The sequence below is a fragment of the Miscanthus floridulus genome, chromosome 8 (genome assembly GCF_019320115.1).
Source record: "Miscanthus floridulus cultivar M001 chromosome 8, ASM1932011v1, whole genome shotgun sequence".
Classification (NCBI taxonomy): Eukaryota; Viridiplantae; Streptophyta; class Magnoliopsida; order Poales; family Poaceae; genus Miscanthus; species Miscanthus floridulus.
In genome coordinates, this window is record NC_089587.1 from 5,626,546 (window position 1) to 5,648,367 (window position 21,822).

Consider the following 21,822-nt stretch of genomic DNA (forward strand, 5'->3'; position numbering starts at 1 on the left):
CATAATAGGTCTAATACATCACTATATATATCAAGCGGGCACAGTAGTGAACTTCTTAACGTATATCCTTTGGTTATGATCGCGCCGTAACCATAGAGTGTCCTCATCATTTAGCTGGATGCTTGGGTCTTTGTTCACTGTGAAGGGTGGAATTCGGTCATCCTTTTCATAATCTTCTGATATGTCTGACTTGTCTTCAATTCCGACGATGTTTCTTTTCCCTGAAAGAACTATGTGGCGCTTTGGCTCATTGATTGGGTCGTTGTTGTTTTTCCCTCTCTTCGGTTTTGTCGACATGTCCTTGATATAGAACACCTGATTCACATCCTTAGCAAGGACGAACGGTTCGTCTTTGTACCCAATATTGTCGAGGTCCACGGTTGTCATTCCATACTGGTTGTTGACTGCTACCCTGCCTCCAGTCACCTTTACCCATTGGCACTTGAACAAAGGTACCTTAAAAGTAGGTGCATAGTTTAGTTCTCATATCTCTTCTATGCGGCCATAATATGTTTGCTTATTTCCATTAGGGTCGGTGGCATCTATGCGGACACCACTGTTTTGGTTGGCTCTCCTTTTATCTTGGGCTACTGTGTAAAATGTATTCCCATTTATCTCGTACCCTTTGTATGTGAGGATATGCCATGATGGCTGCCTAGCCAACAAATACAGTTGCTCATCAATACTCTCATCACCCTGACATTCTTTTTGCAACCAGTCGCTGAAAGTTTCCATGTGCTGACGCGTAATCCAAGATTCAGACTTCCCTGGAAACTTGGATCGGAGCAACTCTTTATGTGTCTCGATATACGGATCCACCAAGGAGGAGTTTTGCAGAACTGTGTAGTATGCTTTATTAAAATAATTGTCCTGCGTACCAATATATGTTTTCTTCCCTAGTGTCCCCTTTCCACTTAGTCTCCCCTCGTGTCGCGATTCAGGAACACCAATCGGGTCAATGTCGGGAATAAAGTCAACACAAAACTCAATGACCTCCTCTGTTCCATAGCCCTTGGCGATGCTTCCTTCTGGTCGAGCACGGTTGTGAACATATTTCTTTAGGACTCCCATGAACCTCTCAAAGGGGAACATGTTGTGCAGGAACACAGGACCGAGAATGCTAATCTCCTTGACCAGGTGAACTAGGAGGTGTGTCATGATATTAAAGAAGGAAGGAGGGAACACCAACTCAAAGCTGACAAGACATTGAACCACATCATTCTGTAGTTTAGCTAGATCCATTGGATCGATTGCCTTCTGAGAAATTGCAGTGAGGAATGCACATAGCTTCACGGTGGCTAGACGTACATTTGGAGGTAGAATTCCTCTTAATGCAACTGGAAGTAATTGCGTCATGAGCACGTGGCAGTCATGGGACTTTAAGTTTAGGAATTTCTTCTCTGGCACATTTATTATACCCTTTATATTCAAGGAGAATCCAGATGGTACCTTGATGCTTGCTAGGCATTCAAACATGCTTTCCTTCTCTTCTTTGCTAAGAGTGTAGCTAGCAGGACTTAAGTAATGGCGTCCATCATCTGTCTTCTCTGGATGTAGGTTTTCTCGTTCTTTCAAACATCGCAGGTCCTGTCGTGCTTCAAGTGTGTCCTTAGGCTTCCCATACACACCTATGAAGCCTAGCAGGTTCACACAAAGATTCTTCATTAGGCGCATCACGTCGATCGCCCTACGGACCTCTAGGACTTGCCAATAGGGTAGCTCCCAAAATATGGACTTCTTCTTACACATGGGTGTGTGACCGTCGGCGTCGTTCGGAACAGGTTCGCTGCCATGTGTCTTTCCAAATACTACTTTCACATCCTTGACCATATTGAGTACATCCTCACCAGTTCGGTTGCCCGGCTTGGACTGGTGGTCTGCCTTATCTTTAAAATGCTTGCCTTTCTTTCTTAGAGGGTGATTCGTAGGAAGAAATCGACGATGGCCAAGGTACATGACCTTTCGACATTTTTCAAGAATATACCTTTAATGTCATCAAAATAGTGCGTGCATGCATTATATCCCTTGTTTGATTGTCCTGAAAGATTACTTAGAGCAGGTCAATCATTGATTGTTACGAACAACAATGCTCGCAGGTCAAAGTGCTCCTGTTTGTGCTCATTCCACACATGTACACCTGGTCTATTCCACAAAAGTAGAAGTTCTTCAACTAGTGGCCTCAGGTACACATCGATGTCATTGCCAGGTTGCCTTGGGCCTTGGATGAGCACTGGCATCATAATAAACTTACGTTTCATGCATAACCAAGGAGGTAGGTTGTAGATACATAGAGTAACAGGCCAAGTGCTATGACTACTGCTCTGCTCCCCGAAAGGATTCATACCATCCGTACTTAAAGCAAACCTTAAGTTTCTTGCGTCATTTGCAAACTCCGGGAATTCTCTATCGATTGCTCTCCACTGGGACCCATTAGTAGGGTGTCTCAACATATTGTCTACCTTACGGTCTTCTTTGTGCCATCACAATAACTTTGCATGGTCTTTGTTTCTAAACAGACGTTTCAAGCATGGTATTATAGGAGCATACCACATAATCTTGGCAGGGATTTTCTTCATGGGGCGTTCGCCCTCAACATCACGAGGGTCATCTCGCCTGATCTTATACCGTGATGCATGACATACTGATACCGGGCATGCATCTAACTTCTCATACTCCTCGCCACGGTAGAGGATGCAGTCATTAGGACATGCATGTATCTTCTGGATTTCTAATCCCAAAGGGTAGACTACATGTTTTGCTTCGTACGTAGTGACAGGCAATTCGTTATCCTTCGGAAGCATCTTCTTTTGGATTTTCAGTAACTCCCCAAATCCCTTGTCAGATACACCATTCTTTGCCTTTCATTGCAGCAATTCCAGTGTGGTACCCAACTTTTTCTGTCCTGCATCACAAGTTGGGTATAGCAATGTCTTGTGATCCTCTAGCATACGCTCGAACTTGATCTTCTCCTTTTCACTTTCGCATTCTCTTTGTGCGTCACGAATGGCTTGACCAAGATCATCAGCGGGCTCATCTTCTGCACTACCTCTTCTTCAGCTTCCCCCATTGCAATATCATTGAAGGCACCATATTCAGCAATAATGTCATCATCGTCCTATTGTTCTTCTTCACCTTCTTCCATTACAATCCCGGTTTCTCCGTGCTTTGTCTAACAAATATAGTTTGGCATGAAACCCGACTTCAACAAGTGTGAATGAAGACTCCTTGAGCTAGCATATTCCACAAAAGTCTTACATATGGCACATGAGCAGCACATGAAACCATCGCGTTTGTTTGCCTCGGCCACACGTAAGAAAGAATGTACGCTCTCAATGAACTCTTGGGAGCGGCGATCGGCATTGTATATTCAATGCCGGCTCATCTGCATTATATGACATACATACCATATTAAAACCTAGAACATAATTAGTTAATTATACGACAAGCATGCCACCACACAAGGTATTAATTTATGAAAGTCTCGCTACAATGTAGACAATCCCAACTACCACTAAAAAAACTAAAGCTAAAATGCACTTCAGCAGCATAAGGATTTCGCGACCAATCCCAACTAAAACAGACAGATTATGCGTTTGTTCAACATCTATGGGCTTCTTCCACAGGATCACTGTCTCATCAGCCGCCGTAGCCGCCTGTGCAAGAGAGTTTTGCACGTGTTCAATGTACTCTTCCTCCCAGTACCAGCCTGAACATCCAGTGCCATCCCACTGAAATTAAAAGTAAAAATTAGAACTTTAATCACAATCATCATGAAAATAAGTATAAATTAACCATAATCATCAAATGCGATAAAATAACTCACATTACGATCCGGACACTTGTAGAAGATACGGCCCTTGTTGGGACACTCCTTTCTCACCCGGTACTCCATCACAATCTTCTCCTCACACTTGCCGCATGCAATGAGAGGAAGGTCCGGCCTCAGTCGCTTTGTAACCCGATGAGAGGCCGAGGATCCAGAAGTAGTTGCCATCTACTCTCTATATTCATTTTTAATATAATATAAATTTCTCATTTTATAAACAAATAAAATTAAAAAAACTCTAAAATCCTCTATATCTCTAAAGCATTAAGTGTGCTATGCATGCTAGAAATGAAAGCTCAATACTAGTTTTGAATAACTACTTTAACCTTCCTTCATCCAAATACGCAAACTTTAAAGTGATTTTGAGCTTAAATGGCTTACAAGTAAACAAAATCTACCGTAAAAAAACCCACATATATCTAGTCCATAAAATGAAATAAGCTACTGATAAAACATAAGAGTATAAAGTTGGTAACCTTTGAACCGAAGAATCGATGGAGGAATGGAAGAAATCTTGTGATACACCGGTGATGAGGAAGAAGAGAGGCCGACGATGAAGCAAGAACACTGAGCTCGAAGTGGCTCGGGCTCGTGGAGGAACAAGTGGTATATAGGAGAAGACCTTTAGTCCCGGTTGTAGACAGAAATCGGGACTAAAGGTCCCTTCCTAGTCCCGGACGGAGCCTCCAGCCGGGAGTAGACTTTTACTCCCGGTTGGAGGGACCAACCGGGAGTAAAAGTTAACATTTAGTCCCGGTTGGTAGCTCCAACCGGGACTAAAGGTCCCCTGCAGCAAAAGCCTGCCGCAGTAGCCGTTGGGCAGGGACCTTTAGTCCCGGTTGGATCTACAAACCGGGACTAAAGGTCTCTCTAGTCCTGAGCGCGAAAAATACCGGGACTAAATTCAAATTTCGAGCTGGATCAAAGGTCGTTTCTCTACTAGTGATATGCATAAGTAGCAGCGTAGGGGGTTTAAATAACTTACCCCACCCCGCTGGAAGAACCTCAGCGAGCTGTTGCGAGGGAGGCGGCATGAACTCCTCCCAAGTTCGGGTATCGTAGCGCCTCCATTGACGCTGGGCCCCGTTCGTGTGCGCCTTTAAACCCCGCTTTATCCGTTTCTTTTTTCATCCGGAACAGTATTTTCCTCTCACAAATTCCTCCAAATTCATCCAGATTCCTCCAAAATTCCTCCAAGCGAACGAGGCTTGAGCCAGGAGCTCGTCCCAGTCAACATCCTCCATGCTTGTAGGCACTAGGCAAACATAAACAAAATTGACATAAATGCAAGTTGAGAAGGACAAGTCTTGGCCCATCCCCAAAAGAAAAAAAAAATACACATAACCTACCATAAAAGCATCTCCAACATATTACTTATATCTCATCACTAGCTAAATATACATACATATAGGTGATCTCCTGTTTTTGGTAGTGTGGTATTTTTGTGCTATCTTCAAACAGCTACATTTCAATTTCTTCCATCACTCTTCCCTCTTGTGCATATGCACTCTACGTTAACTACAATCTGAGCCCACATTAATTTAAACTTTTACAAATAGACCCCATACAATTCAATAAAACTTCAAATCCATAAATTTGAAATTCAAGCCCTCTTGTGCGTATGCACTCTATACGTTAACTACAATTTCAGACCACATTAATTTAAACTTTAACAAACAGACCCCACAGTTCAATAAAACTTCAAATCCATAAATTTGAAATGCAAATTGAAGCACATAGTTCATGGCAAAGTGAAGATCATCAGCTGTTCACATAGGAAGTTACTGGGTTCACAGCATGCCAAAGTGAAGATCAGCTGCAATCTGGACCAGAGGAATGTGGCAAAGAAAAAATCACATATGGTCGTCTAATTCACAGCATGCCAAAGTCAGAGTACGTACGTACTGATGGATTCACGGACAGCATGCCAAAGTGATCGAAGATCAGCACTGCAATCAAGTTCTGAACCAGAGGAATGTGGCAAGGAAAAATTCACATATGGTCTAATTCATAGCATGACAAATGAATGTGTTTCTTAAAAACACAGCATGAGGCCTCTGAAACTAACAAACAGCTGAAAATACGGTTGAGCAATTTGCTCCTACCCCCTCCCCCGCCGATTCTCCGCCACTGCGCGCTGGTCGCACTCGTACGTACCGTCGCCCACAACAAGTTTTTCCCGATGACATGCGCATGCATATCTCAGCGAGCCCGGGGAGGAGCACCGCCTCTTGTCGCAACGAGAGAGAGAGAGAGAGAGAGAGAGAGAGAGAGGGGTTTTGCCGCGGCGTATAATTATACCTCTGGATGGTACGCGGAGGCGATGGAGTCGTCGACCTTCCCGCCTTCTTCCTCCGCTCCGCACCTTCCCACCCTCTTCCTCCGCCCCGCTTCGCTGGGAATGGCGAGATCCCGCGCTTCCTGGGAGTAGAGAGGCACAGGAAGGTTCTAGAAAAGAGAGAAGGGAGGGTCAGGAAGGGGAAGAGGGTTTAGCGTCCGGGCCGACCGATCCGTCTTGTTCACCGACTTCCCCGTCGTCTTGGTCTGACCAGCATAGACTCCCGTCTATCTCCGGTGGGCTGTCTGGGCCGCGTGTCCCGTGTCCGGGCCGGTCGCCTTTCTTTTTTCGGTTCGGAGAATATATTATTATTTATTAATAAAAAGGGTCTTTTCCTCCCCCCCTGGGTCGCACCAGGCCAAGTTCCTTCTAACGCTAACCCTAGCAGCAACCGACCGGCTCGGATCGGAGCAGCCATGGTCGCGGAGACGGAGACTAGTCCCCTCGTCGGAGTCGTGCCAGCGCCGGATGCCAAGGCCCCCCGCGCCGCCGCATCCTTGGATGTGGAGGCCCGCATCCGCGCCATGCGCGCCGCCGCAGCCGAGGAGAGGGAGAAGATGTTGCTTCCCCGGCCACGGCCAGCACCCGGGCCGTTCTCTCGCCTCGCGCGGCTGTGGCGCCGGTTCTTCGTCCGATTTGATCCCGACTCCATCCCCGTCTGTCATCCGCTGGATGACGAACAGCTCGAAATGCTTGAACGGTAACTCCTCGCTCCATCCCCATCCATCCGATTCTGGTTTTCGCTTTCGCTTGAGTATGTTATAATTCAACCGTGTTCTATTTCTGTTGAAGACACAAAACGCCGGGGTACTTCAAGCGATTAGCTATGGATCGCCAGCTTGTCACGGAATGCCTGCAGCACTACAACTCTATGCATTCGGTTCGTGATCTATCCTACATTACGCTTTGCATAGACCCTATTTGCATTGCACGCACTGATTAAATGGATGAATGCATGGCAAACTGCCCTGTCACCGTTCTGAATTGGGTTAACCATAGGCAGCAATAGAATATGAATGAATCACCAATACATGTGAAATATTCTATTGTTTCTGTTTGACACATGAAAACCAGTTAGTAGATCTTTCTGTTTGACACAACTTTGGCAAAAAATTTTTTTAAAAAAGGCTCAAAGTTGGGTTGGGTACTGTCGATGGCCTAGTGGCTACCGACAAGAATAGAAGAACTGACTTAGTAAGGGAATGGACCAATATGCATACTGTGTCAGCCAATGTTTGGGTGGGGGGGGGGGGGGGGGGGGGGGGGGGGGGGGGGGGTGTGTGTCAGAAGTCGGAGTGCTGCTAAGTTTTAACAGTTGTAGCTGGTAGTATCCTTACGTGCTGTGGCTTGGGCTGCCTCTCTTCCTGGACCCTGGGTGCCTAGGAGAGATGGATTTAACACTACGTTTGCATGGTTTGTCATACGTTTCGCAAAACTCTGTAATTTCGTTGTGTTCAGTAATGAAATTTGGTTTCGACCGTGGTGGAAAAAAAGTAAGGGAATGGACCAATGAACTCAAATCATTCGTGCTTCTTTATTTATTTGTTTGTTTTTCTGTTTACCTTGCTGCACTTACCAATTTCCTTACCGTGTGAATGATGATTGGTTGAGTCAGGGCGATGAGTATGAGCCTGCTCCTGGCAAGGTGTCTCGGCATCCCCATTTTCACAATGGCATTTGCTGGACTCATGGAAACTTCGTGGCTCGTAAGAAGCGCTCTGGTTGCTTCTCATTCCTGCCTGCTCCACGGACTCTCTTCTTCTTCGAGCTTGCTTATAGAAATGGTTTCCATGGAGTCGTCACTTGCACCACCTTAGGTATCATCTACTTCTTTCCAGCTTGATGCATTCTCTCTCTTGTTTTTCTTACAGCACACCTATTTCATATGTATTCATTGGAAGATCATTCTCGTTTGCTAGTGTCAAATGTAGAAAAAAAGGGAAACACCATAAGATCCTCATTAGAAGGCATGCACGCCATATCCTTACCGCTGAATACCCAAGATTCACCTTTGTGCATATTTTAGGACCCATGTTATCGTAGATCATGAATGATGCATTTGATGACTATGATTTGGAAAGTAACAGTGGCGCAAAGGCATACTCTAAATTTTTAGCCACTTCCATGTGGCCACCACCTCACACATTGCTGCTGCCCACCTTTCCCTTCCTGCACTTGCGTAGTTTTATCGAGAACAAGAGGAAGTGATACAATTGGGGGCCGTCTTTATAGTTTGTATACGGTGTATTTGCAATTAGAATTGTTGAACAATTATGCTCTGTTTGCACCTTTTTATATAATAAACAAACCTGATTACTGCCTCTGCAGAAATTAATTTCTGTCTCCTGTTTTCAGATGAACCAGTTACTGAAGCCTACAGTGTCTTGGGCTTCCCTCTTTGGTGGTCTGCACGTCGGACTGGCATATGTATGAACACCCCCCCCCCCCCAACGCACCCACCCACCCACACACTTCACGATTGGATTTCTGGACTTATTTTTATGTAGGAAAATTATATGGCTCCTTTAGGTAAAATATTGTGTTGCAATGTTTCAGAAAAATCATGCATGTACCAAAACCGAAGTTAATTGTAGACGCAACAATTCAGGTTGAAATTCATCTTTGATGTTGAGATTCAAAAAACACAAGTGTCACTGTCATCACAAGATGAACAGTGCCAGCCTGACTGCTTGTCTGTTTATTTCCTGACACCTGATTTATTGCAACCATATTTAACTTTATGTGTAGTACATACATGATTTTTGTGATGATTTTTTTGAAACATTGTAACATGATGGTGCTCGGCTGCACTTCTGCAGCCGCAGCTGTGGCTGTGGCTGCTTGATTTGCACAGTGGTTACTGAGTGATGCTGCACTGCAGAATAATAACTACCGATCAGAGCAGATATTTTACCCAACAGTGGGTGCCAAATCTGCAATTTTTTAATATATTGCCTGGCTTTCTGCAGTTGATTCCATTTGCAAGACATGCTACTGTCGCTTTGATGTTCCACGTCCTGGCATGCAGAAGATGTTTGCGTGTGGACATAACAATGTGGGGAAAGTCTGTGAAATGTGCTATCGTCGCTCCCATGTGCTGCATCCATACCCAGGAGAATTTGCGTTTGGCTATCATGATCCTTACCACCCCTACTCTGCTGAGTGCTGAGCACTGATACTATCGATCGTTGTGGATGGGAAACTAACGTCGTAGCTTACTAAATACTCGTTTTATTTGGCTTGCTGGTTGGAATGACTATGTAAGAAACTTAACGTGATGATCTTTTTCCATGTATTGAGTAACTTGAAGCTACAAATTAACCAAGTTTCTATGTAACTTGGAAAACTGTTTGCATATATGCTTCTGCCGGAAACGTGTGAAAAATGTTAACCTTTTCCACTGCTGCATTTTTTTATTTTTTTATTAATCTAGAAGACTTTGTTGATGTGATTTCGGGTCATCTACTGATGATGTAGGCTGCTTGTAAAAGTTGACTTCTTGGAATGCTAAATAGTCTGTTTTGTAATGTCCTACATAATCGAGCAAAGAGTGGTCTAAGTGTGCCTTTAGCTTCTAAATCAGATATATAGCTTTTGGCTTTTGAAATCAAACTGTTTATTCCAACTTCTGACTGCACCAGCCAAAAGGGGATGAAACAAATGGATAATTATCACATCTTCACATGTTCTTGCCAGCGTTTATTCCAACTTCTGAATGGTTTTTGCCAAATTCAGAGCTCAATACCAGTTAGTTTGATAGAGTTGGTAGTATATAATTTTTGCCAAATTCAGAGTCCAGAGTTCTCTTTAGTTTTTTTTCTGTTTTGAGTACAAACCACAATGGCATTGCCATGAATTAGTTTCCTGCATAGCAGGTCAGCAGCAGTGTTGTATTCCCTGATCCAAATTAAAATTCTGTCTGTAGCTTTTGTTACACACTTTAATATACATTGTAGCCAGATATATAGTAAAAATTCATAATTCGAAATGCTAAAACGACTTACAATTCGAAACAGAGCCCTTCAATTCATAACATGGAACTCAATATATTACTGCATAGATTTTGATGATTCAACTAAACTAAAGAACTGTGTGCTGCAAAACGAGCTCTTAGTACTCGTGTAGTGTATAAAGAACGAACATGGATCGACTTCGACAGGCCAAGGAAACAACCTAATACATGGAGACTGAACTGATTTGAAGAACTCAACACACGGCGCGGCTATCAAAAAGTCATCAAGAACCTATACGAGTAGTAATTAGCAATGGGACGGAAGAGATGAGAAGAGACGTGCAGAGCGAGGGGTGAGCACGAAGGATGCGCATGGCAAGCAAGCATATGGTGGTCGCTGGAGACACGCACGCACGCACGGCGAGGCACGGTGACGATTCACTCATGGCCAGGTGGTGAACTCGAAGACCTTGCCGACGATCTCGAGTCCGGTGGGGATCTGCCAGACGAAGAGCAGCACGTTGACGGCGTTGAGCGCGATGTGGAGGCTGCGTGCGGTCTCGTCCCCCTTCTGCATCGCCGGGACGAGCGCGGCCGCGGCCGCCCACAGGACGGTGATGGCAGCGCCCGCGAAGAGGTGCGGGCCCGGGAACAGCTTGCCGGTGCGGAACCAGGTGTTGAGCGCGCCGCCGACGGACTCGAGCACGCCGAGGCCGAGCAGGATGGACCCCGCGTTGAAATGCCGGTCCCGGAACGACCCCTTGATCAGCGCCTTCCGCTCCTCGGTGAGCTCCTCGATCTTGATCTCCACCGGCGATTTGGGAGCGGGAGGCGGGGAGGAGTCCGCGCCGGCTCCGACCGCGGCGGGAGTGGCGGCGGGCTTGAGCTGCTTCTTGAGCTCGTTGACCTCGTCCTGGATGGTTCGCACCCGGCGCCACTGCCAGCCGAGGTACCCCGCCCAGAGCGTGTATGCGAAGAGCCCGCCCATGACGAGCGGGTGCAGCAGCGCGAAGCTCCGGCCCTCCAGGATCCCGAACTCGCCGCCCACCGCCAGCGCCTCGTCCGGCGGCAGCGCCAGCAGCGCCGTGACCGCCGCGGCGACGGACGCCGGCGCCACCGCCTCCAGGCGCAGCAGGGGAGGAGCGGTGACGGTGGTTGGTGCTGGTAGTAGATGCGGCCTGTTGCTGTTCTTGGACGTTGGTGGGGGCCCGCCGGTACCGGAGGAGGTGCAGGTCACCGGGAGGAGCCGGGCCCGGACGGCCGTGAGCGGCGCGGCCATGGCGCTGCTGCTGCTTCTTCAATTCGCGTAGCGGCCTAGCGGGCAATGGTCAAGGCCGAGGCGTGGCTGGCCGGTGAGGCGGTGACTGGTTGGTGGGGGGGGGGATGGAGGGCGGGGGAGGAGATAAGGCGATCGACCGAGTGGACGAGACGACAAGTGTGCTCTGTGCTGTGCAGTGCGCCAGTGCAGGCACAGGAGGCAGCGTGTGCTCTGCTCGCTCTCGTTCTCTCTGGAGGACCGGAGAAGAGCGTGGCGTGGGGCACGCGAGGCGACGTGGCGTTCGCTTTTTGGTTGCCGCCGTTTTCCTCGTGCGGTGCGGAGGAAGCCGACGACGTGGCCGATCCATCTCCATCTCCCGCGCGTGGCGGCGCCAGGCGTGAGAGGGAAACGAGACCCGGCCCGGCCCAACTGTAGGTCCACCAGCCGGGCCAGCCGGCAGTCAGAAAAAGCTGCTGCTTGGTGGACCCATCTGTAGCAGCGCCACGATTTACGTGATCAACGGCCCATTCCTCGATTCTGCCCATGTTCAATTACAACCCAAAATCCCAAAAAGTGCCACAGTAGCCATCACATTGAATGTTTGCGGCCCGTACATGAAGCATTAAATGTAGATAAAAAAAAACTAATTGCATAGTTTGGTGGGAAATTGCGAGACGAAGTTTTGAGCCTAATTAGTCCATGTTTGAACACTAATTGCCAAATAAAAACGAACGTGCTACAGTAACCCAAAATTTCAACTTCGTGAAACTAAACGAGGCCCTTTCTTTCGATTTGCTACGTCCATGTGTCTTTCCTGCTTTTTATAATATAATATAATATAATATAATATAATATAACATAATATAACATAATATAACATAATATAATATAATATAATATAATATAATATAATAATATTGATATATATATATAACCCCTAGAATACCGTGGAGCTTTCGTCCAGAACAACCGTCATCTCAATTTTTCTCCTCTTTCTCCTCCGTCAGATCTTCTATCCAATGGCCCAGATCACTTGGAGCGGATTTTGCCGGGAGCAGCTTCTCGCACTTCTCCTTGACTTCTTCTGCTTCTCCTCTGTTTTCCCCGCTTCTCTTTTGAATCCAAAACCAAATATACAGAGGCTTTTTCCTGTGTGTCATTAAAAAAGTTAATAATTACGTATAAGTTATTAAAAAAGTTAAGTTTCCATGAGTGCCACCGTTCTGAATTTTTTTTCTTTCCAAATTATTCTGTCCATTTTCCTTTTTAATGGTGTCAAACAAACAGATGAAATGATGATTTTATCCTGTAATACAGCCCGTCGAACTAGTCCACGGTGGGCGGCTCCTTGTTGCTAAGCGACCGGGCGTCCTTCTCCAGCTTGTCGTCGTTCGACAGCTCTAACTCCTCGTTCTGGACGCTCCAGCCATGGCAGTACTCGGGCCTGTTGGACAGCTATGACGGCGGTGGCAGTATCGCGTCGCCATCGACGTCGACCGGCGGGGAAGCGAAAGACCGTAACCGCGACGGATCAGCCAGGGCGAACGCTGGAAAGGATGGAGGCCACGCGCGCAACCGCCGGTACGGCCGTGCACCGCATTTGCCGCGGCGCAGGCAGGGAAGAGGAGAAGGGGAGGAGGCAGAAGTGAAAGCGGAGGCGGCAAGGTGCGTTGTTCCGGCACAGAGGCGGCGAGGTGAGTTTTTTTTGTTTTTGTTTTTCAGAAAGGCTAATGATCTGTGCGATGTGGAAGCGTCGGCCTCCCCCGCGCTGCGATCATGCTGGCGCGTGCGTGCGATGTATCCCTGTGCGTGCGTTCGCTCGGCGTCAAGCAAGCAATCATACAGGTGCTTATGTCCCTGCCTGACACACGAACACGAGTACAAAACACCCTGCGATAGTCTCTCCTCCTCACCACCTTACGTGGATTTTGTTTTTTTTATTTCTGAAGAATTTGTGGATAATTTGATATATATTTCTCTGATATCTAGAATTCATAGAAATAATTTATAAATCTTTTTGAAAAATTTAATATATATTTGTGTTATTCCCAAATTACATCATTTTTTCAATAAATTATATTAAAAATATTATATATATAGTAATAAGACACTATAAATATAACTACAAGACAATATAAGTGTATAAGAAAAATTTAGTTGACCGGTGAGGCTAAAACAACCGGTTGTTGAGTAGACGTTTCCTTTTTTTTGCCGGTGAAGATTACATGTGGCCTGCGTCAACGCGGAGGGAGCAGGAGGGCACTCGGTGGCGTCGACGATTCCTAGAGCGCGACGCGTCCGGTTTAGTTGCAGGTCGTAAAGTTTTGAGGTGTCATATCAGGTGTCACGTAGATGTGTCGTATATAGTGTTTGATACTAATAAAAAACAAATTATAGAATCCGTCAGTAAACCGCGAGACGAATTTATTAAGCTTAATTAATTCATCATTAGCACATGTGTTACTGTAGCACCACATTGTCAAATTATAGACTAATTAGACTTAAAAGATTTGTCTCGCAAAGTAGTCGCAATCTATGTAATTAGTTATTCTTCTAGTCTATATTTAATACTCCATGTGTCCAAATATTCGATGGGATAAGGTGTAAACTTTTAGGGGAGGAACTAAACAAGATCTTAATTCGTGTTTGAGAGTCAGGAACAGTCGTTGATGGCCTGATAGGCCTGTTTGGGGCAGCGTTTGCTCAGCTCCTGTGCCCAATAAGCAAATAATCCCGCACAAACGCCCTGCGATCTGGGCCTGATTGCGAACGCGCTTCCGCGATATTCGGTCGCCCGCCACGTTACTGAAATCGCGACCGTGTTTCTCTTCATGCCCCTCCTCCCTCCCGACCCCGAGCGGTCCGGTCATCCTGTGCCCGTGCCCGATGCCAATCCTCCTGAGCTCTCTCTCTCTCTCTCTCCCTCTCTCTCTCGACGCTCGCAATACTCCACCGCCGCCGCCTCCCTTCATCCCCGCCGCCGCCTCTCTCCAGCTCAGTCGCGGCCTCCCCTAGGGTAGATCCACCGCCGGCGGTGTCGGATCTGGCGTCCCCGGCGGCGGCGACGGCCTCCCCAGCGCCAGGCGGATCTGAGGCCAGCGGCGGTTTCCTTCCCAGCGCCGGGCGGGTCCGAGGCCAGCGCCGGCTTCCTCTCCAGCGCCGGGCGAATTCGAGGCCAGCAGCTTCCTCGCCAACGCCTCCCTCTGAGCTTCAACCGGTGCCAGAGGTCGACACTACCGACCCACGATGCCCGCCAGCAGCTCTGCCGGTGGATCCGCCCGTCCACAGCTCCGTCGACGGATCCGCCAGCTCGCTTCTCCGCCTACCACCCGCAACTCCGCCGCCCCACCCGCCCACAACTTCGCTAGCCGCCGGAGCTCCTCCCCCTCTCGGAGCCCACAGCCGTAGCTTCTCCCCCACGAAGAAGGACCTAGACGTAAATATAAACTTTTATTTGGGTCTAGTTGTAAGGCTATAGACTCATAAAAACAATAGTAAACAGTGCTACATAGTTTAAGAAAAGTCAGGGTTCCTAGTGCAAAATGTTCATCCCAAAATAATCGAGTTAGCCAAACGCTCAGCTTAGATTTTACGTATCGCGACTTATCAGATAATCGTACTCAGCTTATAAGCAAAACTCAGATGAGCTATACCAAACAGGGCCTAACACCCGTTGCGCTCGCCCCACCTTCTGCTGAGCCTGCCCCGCCTGATCGCATACGGCTGCAACTGCTGTGCTTGCCAGTCTGCCTCTGCATGCTGTTGCGTGCTCGTGCCTCTGCTGCGCATGTAGGATTGTAGGTGAGGACCACCCCACGCCGGCTTTGCTTTTCGCGCGCAAAAGGGGACCGCAGGTCTCGCTTCCTGCGCTGGTTAATGTTGCAATGTAAAGCACTCTGTGAAACATCTGCAAAGTTGCAATATAAGTATATAGCCACTACAACTTATGCAATATTCAGATAAAATATTTATAACATATGTCTGAAACGGATAAAATATTTTGAATAGACGCATGCAACATATATTTTCTAAAACATATGCAACACCAGATAATATGCAACATTCAGATAAAACACTTACAACATACGTCTGAAATAGATGAAATATTTTAAACAGAGGCCTGCAACCAGGGCTGTGCCGGCGGGCGTGCAAGCCGTGCCTTCGTACAGGCCCCAAATTCCAAGAGGCCCCAAAAATTATGGCGCATTAAGCCCTGCTGACTTTCAGATTATTCCTGACGCTGCGTCTCTTCCTATATCGCGCTACCTGAATCAATCTACGTCGATCTGTCTCCCTATCTCTCCCGTAGTCCCATCCTGACTTCCCCCGTCTCCCGTCTTCATGATCAAGCAAGCCGGCGCATGGCGTCCATCTACAGCAATCCGTCTCCCCAGCTCTCCCGTCCTGACTTCACTGTCTCTCCATCGCCGTGATCAAGCAAGCTACAAGCCGGATGGATAGTGGAGGTCTGGAGGCCAGCGTCCAGGTGTAGGTCACAAGGGGTAAATTCCTTATTCCTAAAGACCTGAACTCGTGGAAGGTAATTATCTAATTGACTAATTATCTTATATTTATCAATTTTTTTTATGTTAATGAATAATTACTTGTTGCTATAAGTAGATGCAGAATTATTGTATTGCGCAAAACGGTCGATGGTGCATACACTCACATCCAATAAAAAACACAAATTACTACTCTTTTTTTTGTGAGGGTCACAAATTACTACTCAACAAGTGAAAACAAGTCTTTTTATTTCAATTCTGTTAAATAATTTAAAGAACACTAAGAGAATGATATTGTGTTCAAATAAAAATTATGCAATCACAAAATAAATAGGTATGATTTTTTATTTATCGCATTGCTATGTGTGCATATATTTTTATTTTTTAAGGCCAGTAGGGCCTCTTTTAAAGTTTGGAACAAGGCCTTAAATTTTGACGGCACGACCATGCTCGCAACGTACACCTGAAACACTTGAAACATACAACGGAAATGGGCTTCTGTCCCCGTGTGGGCATGCTTCCAAAGAGCGCGGTAGATTGGCACAAGGAAAGTCGCCGTATGTTTTCTCGGCCTGGGAAAGTCGCGGGGAAACCTTTGGGATTCCTTGCTGCCAAAGTAGTCATTAGAGTTTGGATAACACTGTCACCTGAGCCACATGTGAGCGAGGAGCGCCTCAAAGTATGCAAGTAGCCCCCCACCCTCCGAGCCGTCAAAAAAAAATCTCAGTCATCCTTACTTGGGTCTATGACTTTGCTTATCAACGTTTGTTTCAAAAAAAAAAACTTTGCTTATCAACGTTATCTATAAATTGATTATCACCATCCTCCGTTTCTTATTCGCTGTCAACAAAGCCATTGTCATCCTCACTTGATAAGTTACCTTCCCCCTCTGCTCCTAAATCAATGACAACGGCTCTGTTCGCTAGTTGTTTTCTGGCTTGATAAGCCCGGCTGGTGCTGATTTGTTGTGAGAGGAAAACACTATTAGCTGGCTGAAAGCAACAAGCGAGTAGGCTGAACAATTCCTTAATCCTCTACGGTACTCTTCAAGTTAGAGTTAAGAGTAAGAACAAGTATAATAAGGGGCTACAAGCAAGCTAAATGATGAGGTGAAGGGGAGAGAGAAGGAGAGAGAGGAGAAGCAAATTGTAAGCTTCTAGCCGGCTTGACGCAAGAACCAAGAAACCTGAGAGATAGGATGCAATGATTCATACAGCCAGCAGCCGGCTGTATTATTAGCCTTGCTCTAATACGCTAATTCTAGGGATGTGTGTTATGCTGATAAAATTCCAAGTTGATTCCAATTTTTTAATTTGAACGCATTACAAAGCATGCTCAAAATTTTCCAACCTATGACGATGATATTTGGCTATATCTGCTATGCTTACAAGTTTCCCCCTGCCGGAGTCCTTTTTAGTACCAAAAAAAAAAAATCGCTTTCTCTTTTCATTCCGGGACAAATTGTCAACAGAAAGTGTAAATGCTCTGATGCTTCCACGCTCACACTGTCACTGTTTTGACAGGAAATTAGTTACTCCAGGTTTAGAGGCTTGACTCTTGAGAGCACCAACATTTGCAGGAATACACATAATTCGCATAGTTATTATTAATTACCTTATTATTACCACAGGAAGTACCAATACGCAGTACATCGAAGAAGAGCCACCGCCGTATTTCATCATACAGTAATAACCAACGAACATGACGAGTGGTAATTTTAATTACAAAACAAGGTAATTAAGCACGAAAAGGTCACAGTAATCACGGCACAGACTAATACACGTGCGTGGACCAAGACCAATGCATCGATCAAACCGACGACCGGCGGGCGGCGGCGGTAGCAGGAGCACCAGCAGGGCGGGCGGTGGCGTGGTCTTGGCCACCGGCGCCACCATCACCGTCATCCGCAGCAGCATCAGCATCATCTTCCATGGGCGCCATGCCATCGCCATCCATCATCCGCAGCTCGTCGGCGATGGCGTCAGCGAGCCACGCCTCAGCGTCGGCCATGATGCCAGGGCTGAGCCGAATCATGAGGACGCAGAACTCGGCCTCGCTGAGCGCGCCGTCGCCGTCCGCGTCGCCCTCCCGCACCATGGCGGCCGCCTCGGCGGGCGCCATCCCGGCCACGCCCAGCGCGGCGGCGGCCCCGCGCCGCAGGCTGTCGGGCGTGATGGCGCCCCGCGCTGGGTCCGCCAGTAGACGGAACCCCGCGCGCAGCTCCGCTAGCAGGCCCGCCGTGCCCAGCCGCTCCCCCATCACCGGCAGCAGGTCCTCGTACTCCTCGCTGGCGCCGGCGTGGGGGCGGCTCGCGGACGCCGCCATGTGCGCGCGCGCGGTTCTGGTCCGGCCTTTGGGTAGCTAGCTAGCTGCTGGCTGCTGCCGTGCGTGCGACGGGCGCTGCGGGCGGGGAGGAGGAAGCTTCGGTTGTCTTGGATGCGTGCGCGCGTGGGTTGACATGGGCTGCTGGGCGGCCGTGTGTTTTTAACGATGGAAATGGAAAGGTTTGGACGCGCGCGGACGGCACGAGCGAGGACGGCCGCGCGCGGGCGGCTCTCTAGCTCGGCGAGGCAGCTCGTGGTTGATCCAGTCACTCACATCGTCACCTCCGGCAGACCGCCCCGCGTTAGAATTCTCTCTGCTGGACCTACCCGTGCAATGCAAGGATTATATATATATATATATATATATATATATATATATGAAGTTTTCAATTTTATCTTAAGCTAAACTAGTATCATAGATCTGACCAAGTTTGTGTGCGTGTGTGTATCTATATAAGAACTTTAAATTTGAGGACTGTCACATCGTCGCACACTGTTCATCCGGCGTTCCCACAGACTCAGAACGACGTAGATCAATAGTACCGGGCACGTTACTGTTCATCCGGCGTCTGATAAGTTTTTTCCCCGAAAAGGAACGGTGCCAGCCCGATAAAAAAAATTCCCGTTTTTGTTTTCCCCACCTCCTTCCCACGCGAAGCGTGGGCACCCACGCTAGTATATATATAAATGAATGAATATGAATATTGCCAAAATCCATGATATTAAATAGGTATACTATTAAATTGTTCATGAAATATATATACTTACCCACTACTATTGTCATAAATTGTCAATTGCCATGTTTGTTTGGGCTGGTTTGGCTTATAAGTCATGACTGAAAGTATCGTTGACTGATTTGGTGTGAGAGAAAAATATTGTTCGTTGGCTGATAAGTCATGACTTATAAGCCACATACAACTAAGCGAACAAGCGAAATAATGCCACATATACTATGTGAACAGTGGCCACGGGTACAAGAGAATGATACGATGCTGGTGCTGGACCTGGAGCAGGACAAGGATGGCGTAAGCGACGTTAGGACCAACACCATCAGATTCAGACATGAAGGCGAGCGGGCGAGCTTCCTGGAAGCTTCCACGAGCTTAGCTATAGGGGGGATCTTTTGTGCATACTGTACACACTTAGCCGCGAGGTCATATTTCGATCCTCAGCTAATTTGATTTGTGTGTGTAGTGTCTATAGTCATAGTTTTAGCATGGAGACGACTAACGTGACTTGAAATTAGCCGTCTAGAAAAGAATGCAATTCGAGCACAGTGTCATGATTTTGTATCTTATAAGTTCGATCAATTATAGATAAAAAAATATTAATATTTATTAAATAAATATAAATAGACTAATTACGAAATGTATTTTTGTAATAAATTATTTTGAAACTGTAAATGTAAATAATATTTGCTAGAAATTTAATCAAGCGTGAACTATTTTTACTGGCACGCAACATATAGCGATATTTTTTTGGTGGATGGAGGGAGTTATTTTTTTTTTGTGGTGGGAGTCTGGGACTGTACTATCATGAGCATTGCTGCTGCTGCAGCTAGCTACGGATTGAATGCAGTCATGGAGAGGACAGAGGAGAATATATGGATCATCATGGTGATGTGACGACAATCAGACAATGGATGCACGGTGGATGTGCGTCGCTGTCCAAGGAAGCTTCCCAGAAGGCAGCAGGACCGCCTGCCTCTGCCTTATCGCCGCCGCCGCGCCAAAGTTTCCGTAGAGAAACAACAACGACCAGTGAACAGTGACTGCACTAGGCGGCTCTAGATGCAAAGGTGTTTAGATGAGATCTAGGAGAAGAACGACTTTCAGCTTTTTCGCTTGGTCATAAACGGTCATAAATTTCTAGTCAGAATAGTATTTTTCTTCTACACTAAACCATCCAGCAGTAATAATCCACAATCATATATAATCGTTTCAGCTCCAGCCGAACATGATGTTTATTCCTTTTAGGGCCTATTTAGATCTTTGAACTGAAATCTATTCTAATAATCATAATTTAGACGATCATAGACCAATTAAGATAATATAATTGTACGTGAAGAATATACTTGTATTGGTCATATGTGGGAGATGCTTATGTGTTGCATTTCTACCGTTAGAGAGCAAGTTGTAGAGCATGCTATAAGAGTTACAGATCGAGTAGAAACATAGTATGATAATCTATATAATCAATTTCATATTTCATCCTATGAATTTGAGATAGCTAGACTTATATGTGAACTTTAGAAAACTGTTGAGGAGTGAGTCGAAGAGCATGCTATGTTTGATCTTAAAAGGTCATATTATATTTGTGACGCAAGCCCAGCCATATCTGGACTGGGCTACCGAAACTGTTTGTTTGGAGACCGGCCCCGTTCGCGTGTCCTTAAATCCGGCTTGATCCGCTTATTTTTTTATCCGGAACAGTGTTTTTCTCTCACAAATTCATCCGGCATTCCTTCAAACCATCCAGATTCCTTCATAATTCAAACAAGCGAACGGTGCCTAAAAAGTTCTTGGGTCAGGCAAACCACTCATTAGCCTAGGGTGGAGATGTCTGCCTGACTGTTTTTATGTCTAGAAGGCAACAACTAAACAACCTCTTATTACTTTGGCGCGCTGACCTCCGTTTTCTTACGCCCTGTTCGTTTGGGTTTGTTTGGCTTATAAGCCATGACTGAAAGTACTGTTGGCTGGTTTGGTGTGAGAGAAAAATATCGTTCGTTGGCTGATAAGTCATGGCTTATAAGCCAAATACGACCAAGCGAACAAGCTGTTATACCCAAAAAAAAAAAAAAGAAAGAAATGAGAACGGATCTATCTATCCTTTTAAACCAGATACTCTATATGAATCTAATGATAATCTTATCCAGAAAATATAGGGACGAGCCCCACCCTATACCACCCGGCCCTCAAACCAAACAAACACGTACGTCTGCCAACGGCACACCACACCACCACCGCGGGGGTGCGCGGTGGTACTAGTTCCAAACCATTTTCTAATGAGTGTTGATTTGCGTAATTGACATCTACTCCCTCGGTTAAAAAACAATTCTAATTTCTCAACAAATTAAAAAACTTTAAATTTAAATTTGACCATATCTAAAACAAAATATATACTAATATTTATAACACCAAATAAGTATCACTTTATAGAAACCATATTTAAATACATAAATGCTGATACTATGTTAAACTGCAAATTGTATATTAACCGAGATACTACTTTTCATTCCAAAGTATAGGTAGTTTTGCCTTTTCTACATTCATAACTTTTATCATGTATTTAGACATATCGTATATCTAGGTGCGCAGCCAAAGTTATGTATCTAAAAAGCCAAAACAACCTATAATTTTGGACAAAGGGTGGTAAATGTTAACAATACTACTAATTTCATTGCTTTAAAAGAATATTTGCCAGAATGCTGAAAAAACGAAATGTATTTTCTTGGGATAATAAAAGTCATAAAACTATGTGTGGAATTGAATCGAAGGACAAAAAAAAAAAAAAACTGGACCACACTCCTGACCGCACAATATCGTACCACGCGACACACCAGAATTGTGAAAAATCAGCAAATGTCCCCTGATCCCCTTTTTTCACAGAAACCTCATTT

The 21,822-nt window shown here is 46.1% G+C and overlaps 3 protein-coding genes across 3 annotated transcripts; 1 reads left to right on the top strand and 2 right to left on the bottom strand.

The window, feature by feature from the left end:
• The first annotated feature begins 6,497 nt into the window (after positions 1-6,497).
• On the top strand, positions 6,498-9,551 carry LOC136470967 (uncharacterized). The gene is made up of 5 exons (XM_066468698.1): positions 6,498-6,864; positions 6,957-7,044; positions 7,780-7,981; positions 8,520-8,591; positions 9,134-9,551. The coding sequence occupies exons 1-5, from the start codon at positions 6,581-6,583 to the stop codon at positions 9,331-9,333; spliced, it is 846 nt and encodes a 281-aa protein (XP_066324795.1). The 5' UTR covers positions 6,498-6,580; the 3' UTR covers positions 9,334-9,551.
• Positions 9,552-10,164: 613 nt separating this feature from the next.
• LOC136470968 (uncharacterized) lies at positions 10,165-11,500 on the bottom strand. The gene has a single exon (XM_066468699.1). It carries the CDS (start codon positions 11,393-11,395, stop codon positions 10,559-10,561), a length of 837 nt encoding a protein of 278 aa, XP_066324796.1. The 5' UTR covers positions 11,396-11,500; the 3' UTR covers positions 10,165-10,558.
• A 5,958-nt stretch (positions 11,501-17,458) lies between these two features.
• On the bottom strand, positions 17,459-18,511 carry LOC136470969 (calcium-binding protein KIC-like). Its single transcript, XM_066468700.1, has one exon. The coding sequence runs from the start codon at positions 18,199-18,201 to the stop codon at positions 17,686-17,688; it is 516 nt and encodes a 171-aa protein (XP_066324797.1). The 5' UTR covers positions 18,202-18,511; the 3' UTR covers positions 17,459-17,685.
• Positions 18,512-21,822: the final 3,311 nt, after the last annotated feature.

What these genes read in the sequence shown, in the direction of transcription:
- LOC136470967 (XM_066468698.1), top strand. Translation starts at nt 6,581, where the DNA reads ATGGTCGCGGAGACGGAGACTAGTCCCCTCGTCGGAGTCGTGCCAGCG. An exon ending in CAGCTCGAAATGCTTGAACG is followed by an intron (nt 6,865 to 6,956) that starts GTAACTCCTCGC and finishes TTTCTGTTGAAG; the next exon opens with ACACAAAACGCCGGGGTACT. An exon ending in TGCACGTCGGACTGGCATAT is followed by an intron (nt 8,592 to 9,133) that starts GTATGAACACCC and finishes GGCTTTCTGCAG; the next exon opens with TTGATTCCATTTGCAAGACA.
- LOC136470969 (XM_066468700.1), bottom strand. Translation starts at nt 18,201, where the DNA reads ATGGCGGCGTCCGCGAGCCGCCCCCACGCCGGCGCCAGCGAGGAGTAC.
- LOC136470968 (XM_066468699.1), bottom strand. Translation starts at nt 11,395, where the DNA reads ATGGCCGCGCCGCTCACGGCCGTCCGGGCCCGGCTCCTCCCGGTGACC.